This window comes from Nansenia antarctica, assembly GCF_963989245.1.
Source record: "Nansenia antarctica genome assembly, chromosome: 8".
NCBI classification, from domain to species: domain Eukaryota; kingdom Metazoa; phylum Chordata; class Actinopteri; order Argentiniformes; family Microstomatidae; genus Nansenia; species Nansenia antarctica.
In genome coordinates this window covers 6,234,958-6,251,425 of record NC_137678.1, presented here as the reverse complement: position 1 = coordinate 6,251,425, position 16,468 = coordinate 6,234,958, and the positions used below count along the sequence as shown (strand labels likewise).

The 16,468-nt window shown below is 45.8% G+C and overlaps 1 protein-coding gene across 1 annotated transcript in view; it reads left to right on the top strand.

Annotated features, from left to right (window-relative positions):
* LOC308163778 (rho-associated protein kinase 2-like) overlaps nucleotides 1-16,468 on the top strand; it is a gene marked incomplete at both ends in the record, with an annotated part of 206,775 nt that overhangs the window by 176,305 nt on the left and 14,002 nt on the right. The window contains 2 exons of the mRNA XM_080537966.1: nucleotides 12,938-13,156; nucleotides 15,588-15,807. Of these exons, the coding sequence (XP_080394092.1) occupies nucleotides 12,938-13,156; nucleotides 15,588-15,807 (439 nt within the window). The remainder of the gene's footprint in view (nucleotides 1-12,937; nucleotides 13,157-15,587; nucleotides 15,808-16,468) is intronic.

Here is a 16,468-nt window from a genome sequence, read left to right as displayed (position 1 = left end):
CACTGTATAAGACGCAGGTGATAGTTGTCCTGGTTGTGGTGTTGTAGACACTGTATAAGACGCAGGTGATAGTTGTCCTGGCCGTGGTGTTGCAGACGCTGTATAAGACGCAGGTGATAGTTGTCCTGGTTGTGGTGTTGCAGACGCTGTATAAGACGCAGGTGATAGTTGTCCTGGTTGTGGTGTTGCAGACACTGTATAAGAAGCAGGTGATAGTTGTCCTGGTTGTGGTGTTGCAGACGCTGTATAAGACGCAGGTGATAGTTGTCCTGGTCGTGGTGTTGCAGACGCTGTATAAGACGCAGGTGATAGTTGTCCTGGTTGTGGTGTTGTAGACACTGTATAAGACGCAGGTGATAGTTGTCCTGGTTGTGGTGTTGCAGACGCTGTATAAGACGCAGGTGATAGTTGTCCTGGTTGTGGTGTTGCAGACGCTGTATAAGACGCAGGTGATAGTTGTCCTGGTTGTGGTGTTGCAGACGCTGTATAAGACGCAGGTGATAGTTGTCCTGGTTGTGGTGTTGCAGACGCTGTATAAGACGCAGGTGATAGTTGTCCTGGTTGTGGTGTTGCAGACGCTGTATAAGACGCAGGTGATAGTTGTCCTGGTTGTGGTGTTGCAGACGCTGTATAAGACGCAGGTGATAGTTTTCCTGGTTGTGGTGTTGCAGACGCTGTATAAGACGCAGGTGCGCGAGCTGAAGGAGGAGTGTGAGGAGAAGAACAAGCTGTACAAGGACATGCAGCAGTCACTCCAGGAGCTGCAGGAGGAGAGGTGGGTCTGGGGTTGAGTTGTTGTTTGTTTTCTCTTTCTTTACGTCAGCTCGATGTAGCATGCGTACTGCAATGGACATAATGGAATAGTCCCCAAACTGCAAAACTTAAGATATGTATGTTATAGTACATGTGGGAATACGGTACATGTGGGAAAACTAGCGTTAGGGTTATGTGCTAGGGTGCTAGGGTTAGGGTTAAGGTTAGACATGCCAGCATATACCAAGTCACCCTAGCACCTAACCCTAACCCTAGTTTTCCCACATGTACCGTAACATGTATATAGCTTAATCCCCCCCAATCCCCCCAACTGATCTGGTTGGCCCATGTTGACCCACTTGACCCCCACAGGGACTCCCTGGCGGCCCAGCTGGAGATCACGCTGACCAAGGCGGACTCGGAGCAGCTGGCCCGGTCCATCGCGGAGGAGCAGTACTCTGACCTGGAGAAGGAGAAGATCATGAAGGAGCTGGAGCTGAAGGAGATGATGGCCCGACACAGGCAGGAGCTGGGCGACAAGGACGTCACCATCGGCTCGGTGAGTGGACAGGCGCTAGGGATGGGGGTGAGTGGACAGGGGCTAGGGATAGGGGTGAGTGGACAGGGGATAGGGATAGGGGTGAGTGGACAGGGGATAGGGATAGGGGTGAGTGGACAGGGGATAGGGATGAGTGGACAGGGGATAGGGATAGGGGTGAGTGGACAGGGGATAGGGATAGGGGTGAGTGGACAGGGGCTAGGGATAGGGGTGAGTGGACAGGGGCTAGGGGTGAGTGGACAGGGGATAGGGATAGGGGTGAGTGGACAGGGGATAGGGGTGAGTGGACAGGGGATAGGGGTGAGTGGACAGGGGATAGGGATAGGGGTGAGTGGACAGGGGATAGGGATAGGGGTGAGTGGACAGGGGATAGGGGTGAGTGGACAGGGGCTCGGGATAGGGGTGAGTGGACAGGGGCTAGGGGTGAGTGGACAGGGGATAGGGATAGGGGTGAGTGGACAGGGGATAGGGGTGAGTGGACAGGGGATAGGGATAGGGGTGAGTGGACAGGGGCTATGGATAGGGGTGAGTGGACAGGGGATAGGGGTGAGTGGACAGGGGCTCGGGATAGGGGTGAGTGGACAGGGGCTGAGCTGCGTTCACACAGAGTTAGTTTAGATTTGGAGATCTAGAAGGCAAAATCTGATGAACAGAATGGAAAACGACATTTTCACATTTTGTATGTTTCAATGATATAAGGCCCTTTATGAGTGTAAAGAGTATTTGGTGGATTATGTTCCTATGTAGTTGGAGGAATCCAACAGAACTCTGACTGGTGACGTGGCCAACCTCGCCAACGAGAAGGAGGAGCTGAACAACAGACTGAAGGACACGCATGAAGGTAAACTGTTCCTTATTTCAATTTATTTCCTTTTTTGGTTTTAATCGCCCCGGATTTGGATAGCAAGAGAACATCTCCATAACTATGAACTGCAACGATGTGATTGCTCTCACATAGGGCTTTCACACCGGCAAAGAACCGTGCCGGTTCGCGTTCACGAACCAAGTCTGGAACCGGCCTGCGCGTTCAGACCGAAGCTCAATTGGTTCGGAACCTGAAAAGTTGGTTCGCAGCGGGCACCAAAAAATAGTGGTTCTCAAGCGCGAACCAAAACGTAGAACAGTCACGTCGTCAGTGGGTGTGTCCTATTCTAGGCTGCAGAGACCAGCAAGGAGGAAGTAGACAAAATGTAATCTAATCTAAATCTAATCATTAGTGATCAAAAATAATATCAAAAGTGTCATTATTCTCTCTATCTTCCTCACATGCTCAGCAAACACACACACGCACACGCGCGCGGACATGCGCGAACGCGAATTTCGTAAGCCATTTCTATTCCAGTAATGGAGCAGCTGATTAGTAAAAGAACGCATATAGAAAGTGTCTTTTGTTTTGTTTCACAGAAAATTGTGTTTATTTCAGATACTGTAGTAGTGGAAGATATTATCCTCTTTTCCAGTGAAGTAGCTGCCATCTAGTTGTGGTGACTATTTCCAAGTCAAAGACATAAACTCTCTATTTGGACACAGCAGTAAGGGCCTGCATATTGTTCACCTTAATGTGAACAGTCTTGTGCCTAAACTGGACCAAATCAGAGAAATGTTCCATGACAGCAAGGTTCATATTTTGAGCTTCTCTGAGACCAAGTTTGATGAATCCATCAAAGACCCAGAGATTGAAATAGTCAACTACACAGTCATCAGAAACGACAGGAACAGGTATGGGGGTGGTGTCTGCATGTATATTCACAACGATATTATCTTTAACACCCGTGATGACCTGAATCATGACAAATTAGAATCTGTTTGGGTTGAAATTATCTTTAACAAAGCAAAACCGGTGCTGGTTGGTTCTATCTACAGACCTCCCGATCAGAGTGATTTCTATGATATTCTTGAGGGGTGCTTGGATGACGTTGACTGTGTGGAAAAGATTCTTATTGGAGATTTGAACACGGACATGCTCAGAAATGAAGCATCCGTTTTCAAATCCTTCACTAGGTTTTCTGAATTACACGGTCTCCGTCAACAAATTACCAAACCCACTAGGGTGTGTATTTCTACTCAAACCACCATAGATCTCATTCTAACATCGGATGAGTCCAAAATCTCCAAGAGTGGGGTTATTGTATGTGGGCTAAGTGATCATTACATGATCTTTTGCACTCGTAAAAAACAAAAACCCAAGGCTGGCGGTCATAAAACTATAACTACTAGATCCCTTAAATCCTATTCTAGTGAGGCCTTAAACCATAAACTGGAGAATCAAGACTGGTTTGATGAACTAAAATGCACACAGGTTGAAGAGGCATGGCTAGGTTTCAAAACCAAATTCCTAAATATTATTGACAGTATAGCCCCCATGAGAACCACCAGGGTTAAAACCCGATCGGAACCATGGATGAATTCGGACATTCTAAATGCTATGAAAGTCAGAGACCTAAAATGCTCTGAAGTTCAAAAATGCAAATCAAAATTAGTGAAACACTTAAACGAAGATCACAAAACCCACTTTGAGAAAATTAAAAAACAATGCAACAAACTATGCAATCAGGTAATTACCATGACCAAATCTGCTAAGAAAGAATACCTCGATAACAAAATCGAAGAAAACTTAAACAAACCACGTGACCTTTGGAAGCTACTTAATAGCCAACTAGGTTGCAGTCAAAAACTCAAAACCAGGTCTACAAACATCAGCATCAAATCTGGTGATTCTCTCCTTACAGACAAGCTGGATGTGGCTAAGTGCTTAAACACTTTCTTTACAACCATAGCCACTAAATTAGTTAACAATCTACCACCCCACTCAGGGCGTTATGGTGTAGAGCACATCCGTGAGTTCTACAATAAACTGGGTGTACGCAATGATGATTTTAAACTCTCCATGGTGTCAAACGATGAGGTGTTTAAAAAGCTAGGCGCTCTACACTCAGAAAAGGCCACGGGCCATGACAATATTCCAGCCAGATTTCTAAAAGACTCAGCTGCCTCCATTACCCCAATCATCACCCACATAATAAACCTCTCCATCAAACAGGGACACGTCCCCCTTGACTTTAAAATAGCAAGGGTAACCCCACTGTATAAAAAAGGAAGCAAATTAGACCCAGGCAACTACCGACCTGTTTCTATTCTTAATTCCATCTCGAAACTTATGGAAAAAATAGTTTATGAACAGGTCGATAGGTACCTTACCGAAAAAAAGCTGATGTATGAATTTCAATCAGGATTCAGAACATCCCATTCCACTGACACATGCCTTCTCTATTTGAACGACCACATCAACCATGAGGTGGACTCGGGCAAGTACTGCGGCATGGTCATGCTGGACCTCCAGAAGGCCTTCGACACAGTAGATCACCACATATTGTTAGATAAACTGAAAGCAATAGGGTTCGATAGAACATCGGTGAGCTGGATGCAATCCTACTTAGAGGGGAGGGAACAGGTGGTTAGTGTGAACGGAACACTGTCCCCCCCCCTCCCAGTGACCTGCGGCGTTCCACAAGGAAGCATTTTGGGACCTTTACTGTTCCTAATATATGTGAATGACATGTCATCAGCATGTGATTGCAATTTATTCCTGTTCGCGGATGACTCGGCTCTGCTGGTCTCTGACAGGGACATATTGCAGGTGGAAAAAGCGCTAAGCACTGAACTGAGTAGAATCTGCATCTGGCTAGCTGACAATAAACTATCAATACACCTAGGTAAAACTGAAACCATCCTATACGGATCCCCATCTAAACTCAGAAAGGCTGAAAATTTTAAAATAAAAGTGGGTAACATTAATATCACAAGAAAAGAGGATATTACATACCTGGGCTCCATCTTAGAGGCAAATCTTTCCGGAGATAAAATGGCAGCAAAAGTAATCAAAAAAGTTAACCATAGAACTAGATTCTTGTACAGGATATCCTCACTTGTCAGTAAAAACACACTGAGGACCCTATCAGGAGCTCTCATTCAATGTCACTTCGACTATGCCGTAACATCATGGTACTATAGAACCACAAAGGCCCATAAAACAAGACTCCAGACAGCCCAAAATAAACTGGTTAGGCTTCTGCTAGGTCTCAACCCTAGGACACATCTAACCGCTGCTCATTTTTTGAGCCTTGATTGGCTACGAGTAGTTGACAGAGTGCAGCAGCTTGCACTGGGCCTGGTCTTCAAGATACGCTACACCACAAAGACACCCAAGTACCTGTCAACATACTTCCAAAAAGTGAACAACGTCCACACATACAACACCAGAGGAAGCTCCACGAACCACGTTCAACCGCGTTGCACCACAAACAAGGGGTTAAACTCGTTTGCAAACTATGCAGTAAAAATGTGGAACGCCCTTCCTATAATCTTAAAGGAGTGCAAAACACTGCCCACCTTCAAAACCACTCTCAAAAAACATTTACAGGAGGCTGCAATCCGTAACTGGACCCTCTAAATCAAAAATCAGATTAAAAGACCCGAACTACCCACTGTACATACTTTGTGTTTTGTCCCCCGCCCCCACCTGTGGTGTATGTCCCCACCTGTCCTACCCGCTGTACATACCTTATGTTTTGTTGTATTGTTCTTCCCATGATGGATGGGTGTTTATCTTGTAGATAGTAATAGTTATTTGTCTGTATTATCTTGTAGATAGTACTAGCTTTTTTGTCTGTCTTACATGTAACGATGAATTGAGAATCAAGGACCCCAATTGAAATAAGCCAGTGGCTTTCTTGGGTTTTTATCCTGTTAGTTGACCTTGTATGTAATATGTACTTTCATGTACCTACTTCTGCAAATCTTCTAATAAAGTTTTCAATCAATCAATCAATGTGAATTGTTTTGTTTATCCCGCCCCTTCATCACCCAGCGTTGATGACGCGGATGGTTCAGGTTACACTGGTATGAACGCGGGCTCGTTCGCCAGACAGCACCAAGGTTCAGAGGTTTCCGAACGCGAACCGGCACGGTTCTTTGCCGGTGTGAAAGCCCTAACAGTTAACTACAGTTCAATTAGTGACGCATTTCTTTCCAAAGTACTATTGTCATGTGTACTGGGATACAGGGGTACGGACTGGTTTTACTAGATGGACAATTGTGGTATTGAAAAGAAAGGCTTGACTTTACAACTGTACATGAGCAGGGCTGTTTACAACTGTACATGAGCAGGGCTGTCTGGTCTGTTGTGTTCAGAGCTGCAGACATCGAAGGACGACGAGCAGCAGATGAGCCAGATGAAGATCACGTTTGAGAAGCAGCTGCAGTCAGAGAGAACGCTGAAGACCCAGGTACGTCTGCTGGGTGTTTTAGACCCAGGTACGTCTGCTGGGTGTTTTAGACCCAGGTACGTCTGCTGGGTGTTTTAGACCCAGGTACGTCTCTGCTGGGAGGGTTAGACCCAGGTACGTCTGCTGGGAGGGTTAGACCCAGGTACGTCTCTGCTGGGAGGGTTAGACCCAGGGGTAGTGGTGGTCTAGTGCAGTGTTTCTCAACCCTCTCCTCGGGGCGCCCCAGCCGCTCCACATATTTGATCTGTTCCACCACCAGCACACTTGATTCAACTAATCAAGTACAAACCATAATTGCTTTGTACTTGATTAGTTGAATCAGGTGAGCTGGTGGTGGAACAGATCAAATATGTGGTGCGGCTGGGGCGCCCCAAGGAGAGGGTTGAGAAACACTGGTCTAGTGGATAGTGAGTTGGACTTGTGATCGGAAGGTTGTGAGTTCAAATCCCGCCTGAAACCACACCACTACTAGTGTGCCCTTGAGTAAGGCACTTAGCCCTCAGTTACTCCAGGGGGAATGTCCCTGTAATTCGTAATTGTAAGTCGCTTTGGATAAAAGCGTCTGCTAAATGGCAAAATTATAAATTAGACCCAGGTACGTCTGCTGGGTGTTTTAGACCCAGGTACGTCTGCTGGGAGGGTTAGACCCAGGTACGTCTGCTGGGAGGGAAGGATAGTTTAGACATGTTTCCCTGATTTAACCTGACTGTGTTGTAATATTAGTTAACTTATTAGTCAAATGTTTTTTCTACATTACACTCAGTACTCTTAATTATAGGGTCATTACAAGTGTGTGTGTGTGTGTGTGTGTGTGTGTGTGTGTGTGTGTGTACGAACGTGTGTTTTAGGCTGTGAACAAGCTGGCAGAGATCATGAACAGGAAAGAGATGCGTGGCGGAGGCAGTCGTCGTGGTAACGACACGGATGTGCGACGGAAGGAGAAAGAGAACAGGAAGTTGCAGCTGGAGCTGCGGTCGGAGAAGGAGAAGCTTAACAGCACCATCATCAAGTACCAGAGGGAGATCAACGACATGCAGGCGGTCAGCACCACCACCTTACACCAACCCAAACCCTAACTCTAAACCTAACCACCACCTTACACTAACCCTAACCACCACCTTACACTCAGGGCTAAATTACACCCAAAACCTCAACCTAACCCTAACCACCACATTACACTAAGGGCTAAACTACAACTGTCAGAACCACAACCACCACCTCACACTAACTGTCACAACCACAACCTTACACTAAGGGCTAAACCACAACTGTCACAACCACAACCACCACCTCACACTAACTGTCACAACCACAACCTTACACTAAGGGCTAAACCACAACTGTCACAACCACAACCACCACCTCACACTAACTGTCACAACCACCACCTTACACTAACAGTAACACAACCACGACCACACACTAACCGTCAACCACAACCACTTCAATAACAGCATCGTCAAGTTCCGAGGGAGGTCGACGGTATGCAATGTGGTCATCAACACAACCAACGACACCTGACCCTAACCGTTTCAACAACAGCGGCCGTCGACGTGCCAGCGATCAATAACATGCCGACAAACAACGTCAACAGGGGCCGCAGACGGAAAAACTATGGATGACTAAAAGAATGTCCTTTTCGTCCGTCTTTCTGTCTGCAGCAAATTGCAGACGAGAGTCAGCTGCGCATCGAGCTGCAGATGGCCCTGGACAGCAAGGACAGCGACATCGAACAGCTGCGCGGCCTCCTCAACTCCGTCAGCGTCCACTCCTTAGAGGCGGCGAGCATCAGCAGCGGGCCTGACCTCGACATGGACGACGCCTACGCAGGTAATGTCTGTGGCCGTGGTAGCCTAGAGGTTAGAGAGGTAGCCTAGAGGTTAGAGAGGTAGTCTAGAGGTTAGACAGGTAGTCTAGAGGTTAGAGAGGTAGGTAGCCTAGAGGTTAGAGAGGCAGGTAGTCTAGAGGTTAGAGAGGTAGCCTAGAGGTTAGAGAGGTAGTCTAGGGGTTAGAGAGGCAGGTAGTCTAGAGGTTAGAGAGGTAGCCTAGAGGTTAGAGAGGTAGTCTAGGGGTTAGAGAGGCAGGTGGTCTAGAGGTTAGAGAGGCAGGTAGTCTAGAGGTTAGAGAGGCAGGTAGTCTAGAGGTTAGAGAGGTAGTCTAGAGGTTAGAGAGGCAGGGAGTCTAGAGGTTAGAGAGGCAGGTAGCCTAGAGGTTAGAGAGGCAGGTAGTCTAGAGGTTAGAGAGGGAGGTAGTCTAGAGGTTAGAGAGGGAGGTAGTCTAGAGGTTAGAGAGGGAGGTAGTCTAGAGGTTAGAGAGGCAGGTAGTCTAGAGGTTAGAGAGGCAGGTAGTCTAGAGGTTAGAGAGGGAGGTAGTCTAGAGGTTAGAGAGGCAGGTAGTCTAGAGGTTAGAGAGGCAGGTAGCCTAGAGGTTAGAGAGGCAGGTAGTCTAGAGGTTAGAGAGGTGGCCTAGAGGTTAGAGAGGCAGGTAGTCTAGAGGTTAGAGAGGTGGCCTAGAGGTTAGAGAGGCAGGTAGTCTAGAGGTTAGAGAGGCAGGTAGTCTAGAGGTTAGAGAGGCAGGTAGCCTAGAGGTTAGAGAGGCAGGTAGTCTAGAGGTTAGAGAGACAAGTAGTCTAGAGGTTAGAGAGGCAGGTAGTCTAGAGGTTAGAGAGGCAGGTAGTCTAGAGGTTAGCGAGGCAGGTAGTCTAGAGGTTAGAGAGGCAGGTAGTCTAGAGGTTAGAGAGGTAGGAGAGGAATTAGAGAGGAACTAAAGCAGAGTACCATCCCCCATTTTTCACACTCTGACTCCGTCCGGCAAGGTTGGAAACAGTTCAGTTGCAATCAACTGATTTTCCGTGTGTGTGAACCCCTATCTGAACATGGCTCTTCCACAGCGTTTACGGCTAATCTGTGCGTTTGTCACATCAGTAACAGAAGAACATGGGATTTCCACAGGAATTTAAAGATTGTCAAACCGTTACATAAAAATAACAGATAATTTGAGGGCTATTTTCATTAGTGGTGTTGCTAACTCTGGATCATGCTGTCTAACTGTGGCTCATTTGGACAATTGCTATGGTTCATTCATTGATCTTTTCTTTAACCCCTCCCCAGCTCAAAGACAAGACAACCCCCCCCCCCATGCAGGTACTGCCCTGCATATTGTCCAATGTTACCCTGCTGTTTAAATGTGTTTCTCCTTGTCCTCCTAGAAACCAGGCTGGAGGGATGGCTGTCACTGCCTGTCAGGAACAACACCAAGAAGTTTGGATGGGAGAGAAAGGTACATAGAACATGTTTGACACAGTTCCATATTCACTAACACTTTGTTTTAGGAGTTCACATTTAACACACAAAATACTTGTAACTGACCGTTAGTTAACGTGCTGAGCCAAACCCCCCGGAGATCTGTGAGAAGATGGTCCTTCTGGAGAGGGTTCCCCCCTCACAACAACAGGTGGTGGTTTAGAAAGATCGCATCACAATGACACCCAGGGTACTGGGTGTCCCATGTACACTTGGAAGGAACCCACTAAATTAGGCCATGTCGACTTTTATTGTGATTAATTAGTATAATACCGGTATATATATTATTATAACTGATAAATTATTTTATCCATTTCATTTTCTGGAAAAAATGGCTTTAATGAAAATGCTGATTTAAACATCAGCCGTGTTTACCTGAAACCTATAAAGCTGTTTCAGGTCCGCTGCCACAGGCCTGGCGGGAGTTTCACATTTGCGGAAGCTATTTATTTTTTTCACTGTAGTCTGGGTGTCCTCCCCCACAAAAGAGTTAACATTTTAAAGCCCCTACACACATTCCATACAATTCTACACATGATGATAAATGGATGGGATGGAACGATGCATCGCCAGACAGTTTAATATCGCTACAAATTTGAGACATTTCAAATCGGTGAAATTAAAAAAACAATCGCAATACTCTTTTAACCCTTAAAAATCTGTTAAAAGCACACATTCTCATTACCGTAATTCCTAAACTATATGTGCTATGGAAGAAATTCCGCCTTCTACCCATATAGGGTTTATTACTCAGAGTACGAAGCTCGAGGAGAGCTGCGGCGATTTGAAGAGAGAAGCGGCATTACGAGTGAGCATGTTCTAGTGGTGTTTTACAAGTGGTGCTTTTATACTTTTGGGAGTTTGTGTACGTATGTGAAATGTCATGTGTAAAATGTCACAAAGATCATCTAGGGTTACCAAACCACCCAAAAGGCAAAACCCAGAGAGCCAGTATGGGGCGAGCACAGTGCGCTCTGCAGAAGGAGCGCTCCCTGGCCTGTGTCTGCAGCTAGTGAGAAACGTTATACCCTACCTCAGGAATAAAAAGGGATTCTTTAAGAAAATACAGTATTTTGTAGTTTTTGTCTGAGAAATACATTTATTAAAATCTTTTTCAGTCATAATTTGTCTGCAATCTAATTTTGTAAAAGAAATCGTAGCGGGAATTGTATCGAATCGTGAGTTGAGTGTATCGTTACATCGCTACTTGACAGTGTAAATGGCTTCTGTTGATGCGTAACTTGAGATCTGAAAATGTCTGAGAAACATATTTCTGAGTGAATTGTATTTTCTTGTCTTTTTACAGTATGTGGTAGTGAGCAGCAAGAAGATTCTTTTTTATAACAGTGAGCAAGACAAAGAGCTGTCCAACCCCTACATGGTGCTGGATATCGAGTGAGTAACGTGTTCTGTGTGGAAGCCCATTAAAAGGGTCTTCAAAGGACCTTGTAAAGATGTATTTTGATAAGTTAACTTGAAGAGCATTACAGCAACAACCTGCAAAGTAGAGAAACAGCCACTCAATTTCAGTTTTGTTTATCTGAATGGAGATTCGGCCAATTCGCTAATTCTCTAGTTCACAAGCACACACACACACACACACACACACACACACACACACACACACACACACACACACACACACACACTCACACACACACACACACACACACACACACACACACACACACACACACACACACACACACACACACACACACACACACACTCACACACACACACACAGCTGGGACAAACTCGTTCTGATTTACATCCATGTTGAACACTTTTGTGCATAATATTTGTTTGGAATGTGGTTTGCATGATGTAGCATAAGAAGCGACAGATTTGTTTGGGGACATTTACATAAAGGAGAACCAATTGAAAGAAGAAGAACCAATTGTGTGTACAGTTTAACTTTTTTAACTTAAGCAAATGGCTGGTGTACAGTGCGGGAAATAAGTATTCAACACATCAACAATTCATTAGAATCAAGTTATTCATTAGAATGTTTGTAATTTAGACCAGTCATTGGTTATTAACTCGGCTTAAGAAATTGCTACATTCCAATCCATGTTCAACCCTAACCCACATTTTTAAACACATTTTATTTAAACGTTTTTATCTTCTTGCAGCAAACTGTTCCATGTGCGGCCTGTCACCCAGACAGACGTGTACCGCGCTGACGCCAAAGAGATCCCCAGGATATTCCAGGTCATTCCTGTCACCCTCACCCTCAGTCTGTCTCTCTGCATCTTATTTGTTATTTTTCATTGATAATGCATTATAGCTCATTTGATTAGTGCTAGAATGACAATAGCCTATATATATATATAACGTATAGATGTGGTTTTGCTCCTAGGAGAATAACTGCAAAACAAACTCTGCTGTTTACAGACTCTGTTTTACACCCAGTTCTATTTACTTTCACCACAACGTGATCTGTGTGGGAGGATTTGTGTGATCAGATCTACCTGGCTGATTTTTAGTTTTATAGGGGAAATCAGCCGATAATCGATCTGGTCCTGGATAGCAGATTAAAAGTTTTGAACAACTGGTCCCACGTCCAAAATGTATACTTAGGATCCAGTTCATGTCTGGAACAACAGTCAGGGGTCTCGGTTATGTGTCATAATAAATACATTGCCCATATGTACCCGTCCACTGCTCTGTGTCAGGGGAGCAACACAGTAACTGCTCACGTTCATCAGGCCAGCAGACCTGTGAAGAACCACATGTTTCATGAGAGCAGCGCGTTTACCTAGTCGCCCCAGTAGTATTACTGTTCACATGAACCAGGCAAGCATCAGTTATTGTAGCCCGTCTATGGTTGGTGCTACATGCTACATCTCAGCCCACACAGCCACAGAACAGTGATGGTGACCCTCTCCCTCTGCAGATCCTCTAACCCTAACCCTCTAACCCTAACCCTCTAACCCTAACCCTCTCCCTCTCCAGATCCTCTAACCCTAACCCTCTCCCTCTCCAGATCCTCTACGCCAACGAAGGCGAGAGCAAAAAAGAGCCCGAGTTCCCAGTGGAGCCGCTGACCATCGGCGAGAAGTCGGGCTACATCTGCCACAAGGGTCACGAGTTCATTCCCACGCTCTACCACTTCCCCACCAACTGCGAGGCCTGCACCAAGCCCCTCTGGAACATGTTCAAGCCCCCGCCTGCCCTGGAGTGCCGGCGCTGCCATATCAAGTGTCTTAAAGACCACATGGACAAGAAGGAGGAGATCATCGCGCCCTGCAGAGGTAAGTGGGGGGTGGTGGGGTTAGTTGGTGGGCAGAACTTTGGTTAGGCCAATGTCAATTACCTGAGCTGCACTTTTAAACAGAGAGCAGGGCAGGGGGGGGGGGGGGAGGGAGGGAGGGGCATCACGAGCAGCTCAGATAAACATTTGGGGGGCGTGGAAACTTGCTGACAACTTCCCGTCCTCAGCGTTTACTTATTAATACCCCAGAATCTCAATCGAGAGATTGATGGGACCTACCCAGTCTCCAAATGATTATGTTCTGGGGAATAGTTTCTGCTGACCAAAGAAGACTTGTAGCCTGAATGTTGCTGGCAGATACCGCAGGTCGCCACTAGGCGAAGTCAAGAGCAGTGAGGGAAGTTTGGAAAGTGAGATCCTTCTGTCGGTAGAAATTACTAACCTGCGCCACTCCTCAAGGATGAAGGAGTATAAACGTTAGTCGACTGTAGCAGTTCGTCTCCTTTGGTTATAGTGAATGCGGTTATACTTAACAACCGCTTACAGTGATCAAAAGCCATTGGACTGAATCCAAGGCTGTATACCTCACTGTTGGGGGCCAATTTGTATTTCTTGCATCTTTGACAAGAGAAAGTAAATATGACTGAGAACAGGTCCAGGCAATGTTTAAGTTTGACTCTGTCTGGCTCCTTTTGCACGTCGCTCTTCTGTCATCTGATCATAATGATCAGAATACATTCCATTCATAAACTTGAACAGGGGTGCAAACTTGTCACGTTTCTGCTAAATTAGCTGTTTTTATCTCAAAATATGTAATCCATGTTAATTGTGTAGATCTGCAAAAAAAGAAATTGAGGGGGGGGGTGTAAGTGTCATCCAAGTCACATGATGCGCGAGCTAACTAATCTCCCTGTCTGCTAAACTCTGCTGCTGTTGAAATAACGTTTAGTTTCAGGGAGCTAGGTACAATTCCAGACAGCATAGAGAACACAGTCACGGTAAACTGTTTTCGAAGTAATTCGGTCAGGGCTGCCGCTACTTACACATGCATCATTGTTAGACCACTGTTAGTGCTAGCGATATCTATTTAACACCATTAGTGCTAGCGCTATTCCCCCCCTAAGGTTAGCCGCAAAAAGAAAATGTGTCACCTTTTTGGGCCATCACCAGTTTGCACCCCTGTTGAATGTCTACACCTGCCATTTGATGCGTTCCCTACCCGCCTCCTTTACCCACATTGTAATCAGATAAAATACATTATTCAAGTATGCCTTGTTCTCACACAAGACTTGTATTAGTGACAACATCTCTGGTCACACTGCTTCAGTTCTATCAACACTAGAACAGCCACGGTGGGGTCATGGTGACCCTGTGAGTAAAACATTTTTTATACCTTTGCACTCGATCACATTTCAGGACCGTCCTTTCATTTTTTAGATATGTGTGCTTACATTTTCGAAATCACATCAGGATAAGCTAGTATAAAGCTATTTTCCAGTTTTTCTGTGTAGAAGGCAGGCTAATTTACAAGAAGTGCCCTCTAGTGGTCTTTGTGTGTAATGAATGAATGAATGAATGGTCTTTATTGTCATTGCTATAGTACAGGTACCAAACAACGAAATTTGGGAGGGGTGGCTCCCCTGGTGCTAGGAAAGAGAAAAAAAAAAACTAAAAAAACAAGAAGGGAAAGGAGCTAGTTTACATAAATAAAGGCTATGTACACTATCCACTATACTATACTGTACAGATAAAACGACTAGGGTTGTCATATTGCACATAGTGTTATTGCACATTCATTTAGGGGGTAGTGGTGGTCTAGTGGATAGTGAGTTGGACTTGTGATCGGAAGGTTGTGAGTTCAAATCCCGCCTGAAACCACACCACTACTAGTGTGCCCTTGAGTAAGGCACTTAGCCCTCAGTTACTCCAGGGGGAATGTCCCTGTAATTCGTAATTGTAAGTCGCTTTGGATAAAAGCGTCTGCTAAATGGCAAAAATTAAAAAAATAAATTAAAATAAATTTAAAGTGTCGCAGTTTGCAGGTAAGTAGCAGATTACCATTGTAAAGAGGGAGGCGGCTCTAATAGTAGGTAAAATCGGCACGGCTGTTCGAGTGTTAAGCTAACCTTGGAGTTTCACCTCATCCCATTTCCCCTCACATCATTCCTGTCATGGCGACCTGGTGGTGATCAGACACACTCAGGGCTTGCTACGTTTTAATGCCCACAGATGTCCACATAATTAGGAACAACAGCTTTTAGCTACTGTTAGCCATTTAACGTTTTGTTTGTTTAGAAAGATCTACACGTTTGCTGCTATTAGCAAACGCAGCATATGTATATTTTAACATTTTCAGTGTGGCCAAAGAGGACAGCGACATGCAAAAAAACGACATGCATTCCTTTAAAATTCACCATTCAACCACTTGAAATCTTACAGATTGTCCCTTTGGTCCTTCTCTCTCCCTGCAGTGAACTATGACGTGTCTACTGCCAAGAACCTGCTCCTGCTGGCCCTGACACAAGAAGAGCAGCAGAAGTGGGTCAGCCGGCTGGTCAAGAAGATCCCCAAGAAGCCGCCGGCCCCGGAGCACTTCTCACAGCGCTCCTCACCCCGTGCCTCCATGAAGCTTCAGCCCAGCCAGTCCCAGAGACGGCCCAGCAGACAGCTGCTGCCTCCCAACAAGACCAGGTCAGTTACAGAGACACGTGAAGGACAAGGGCCGGGGCTGAGCTACTCCAAATAACACTTTACCCACAATGCATTTCATCATCATAATAATAATAATAATAATAATAATAATAATATCTTGGATTTATTTTGCACCTTTCAAGGAACACATTTACAGAAAGACAGTCAAAAACAGAACACAATGCCAAAAACTAAACTAGGGGCCAAAGGTGAACAGATGGGTTTTGAGGGCAGATTTGAAGGTGTCCAGGGTGGTGGTGGGGGGGGGGGGGGGTGGGGGGGGCGTTGCGGATCACTGTGGGGAGAGAGTTCCAAAGGGTGGGTGCTGCCAGAAGGGTCTGTCCCCAAAGGTTCGTAGGTTGGTGCGGGGGGGTGGAGAGCAGACCCATGTCTGGGGACTGCAGGTACCAGGATGGGGTATATTGGCGGAGAAGGTCAGACAGATACTAGGGGGCGTGAGCATGGAGGGATTTGTAGGTGAGGAGGAGGATTTTGTAAAGGACGCGTGACTTGACCGGGACCAGTGGAGGTGGATGAGGGTGGGGTAATGTACTGCTCTACCCTGGCAGCTGAGTTCTGCACAAACAGGAGCCTGTCCAGGGCTTTGCTGGGTACCCCAAACAGGACTCCGTTGCAATAGTCCAGGCGGGAGGTGACGAAG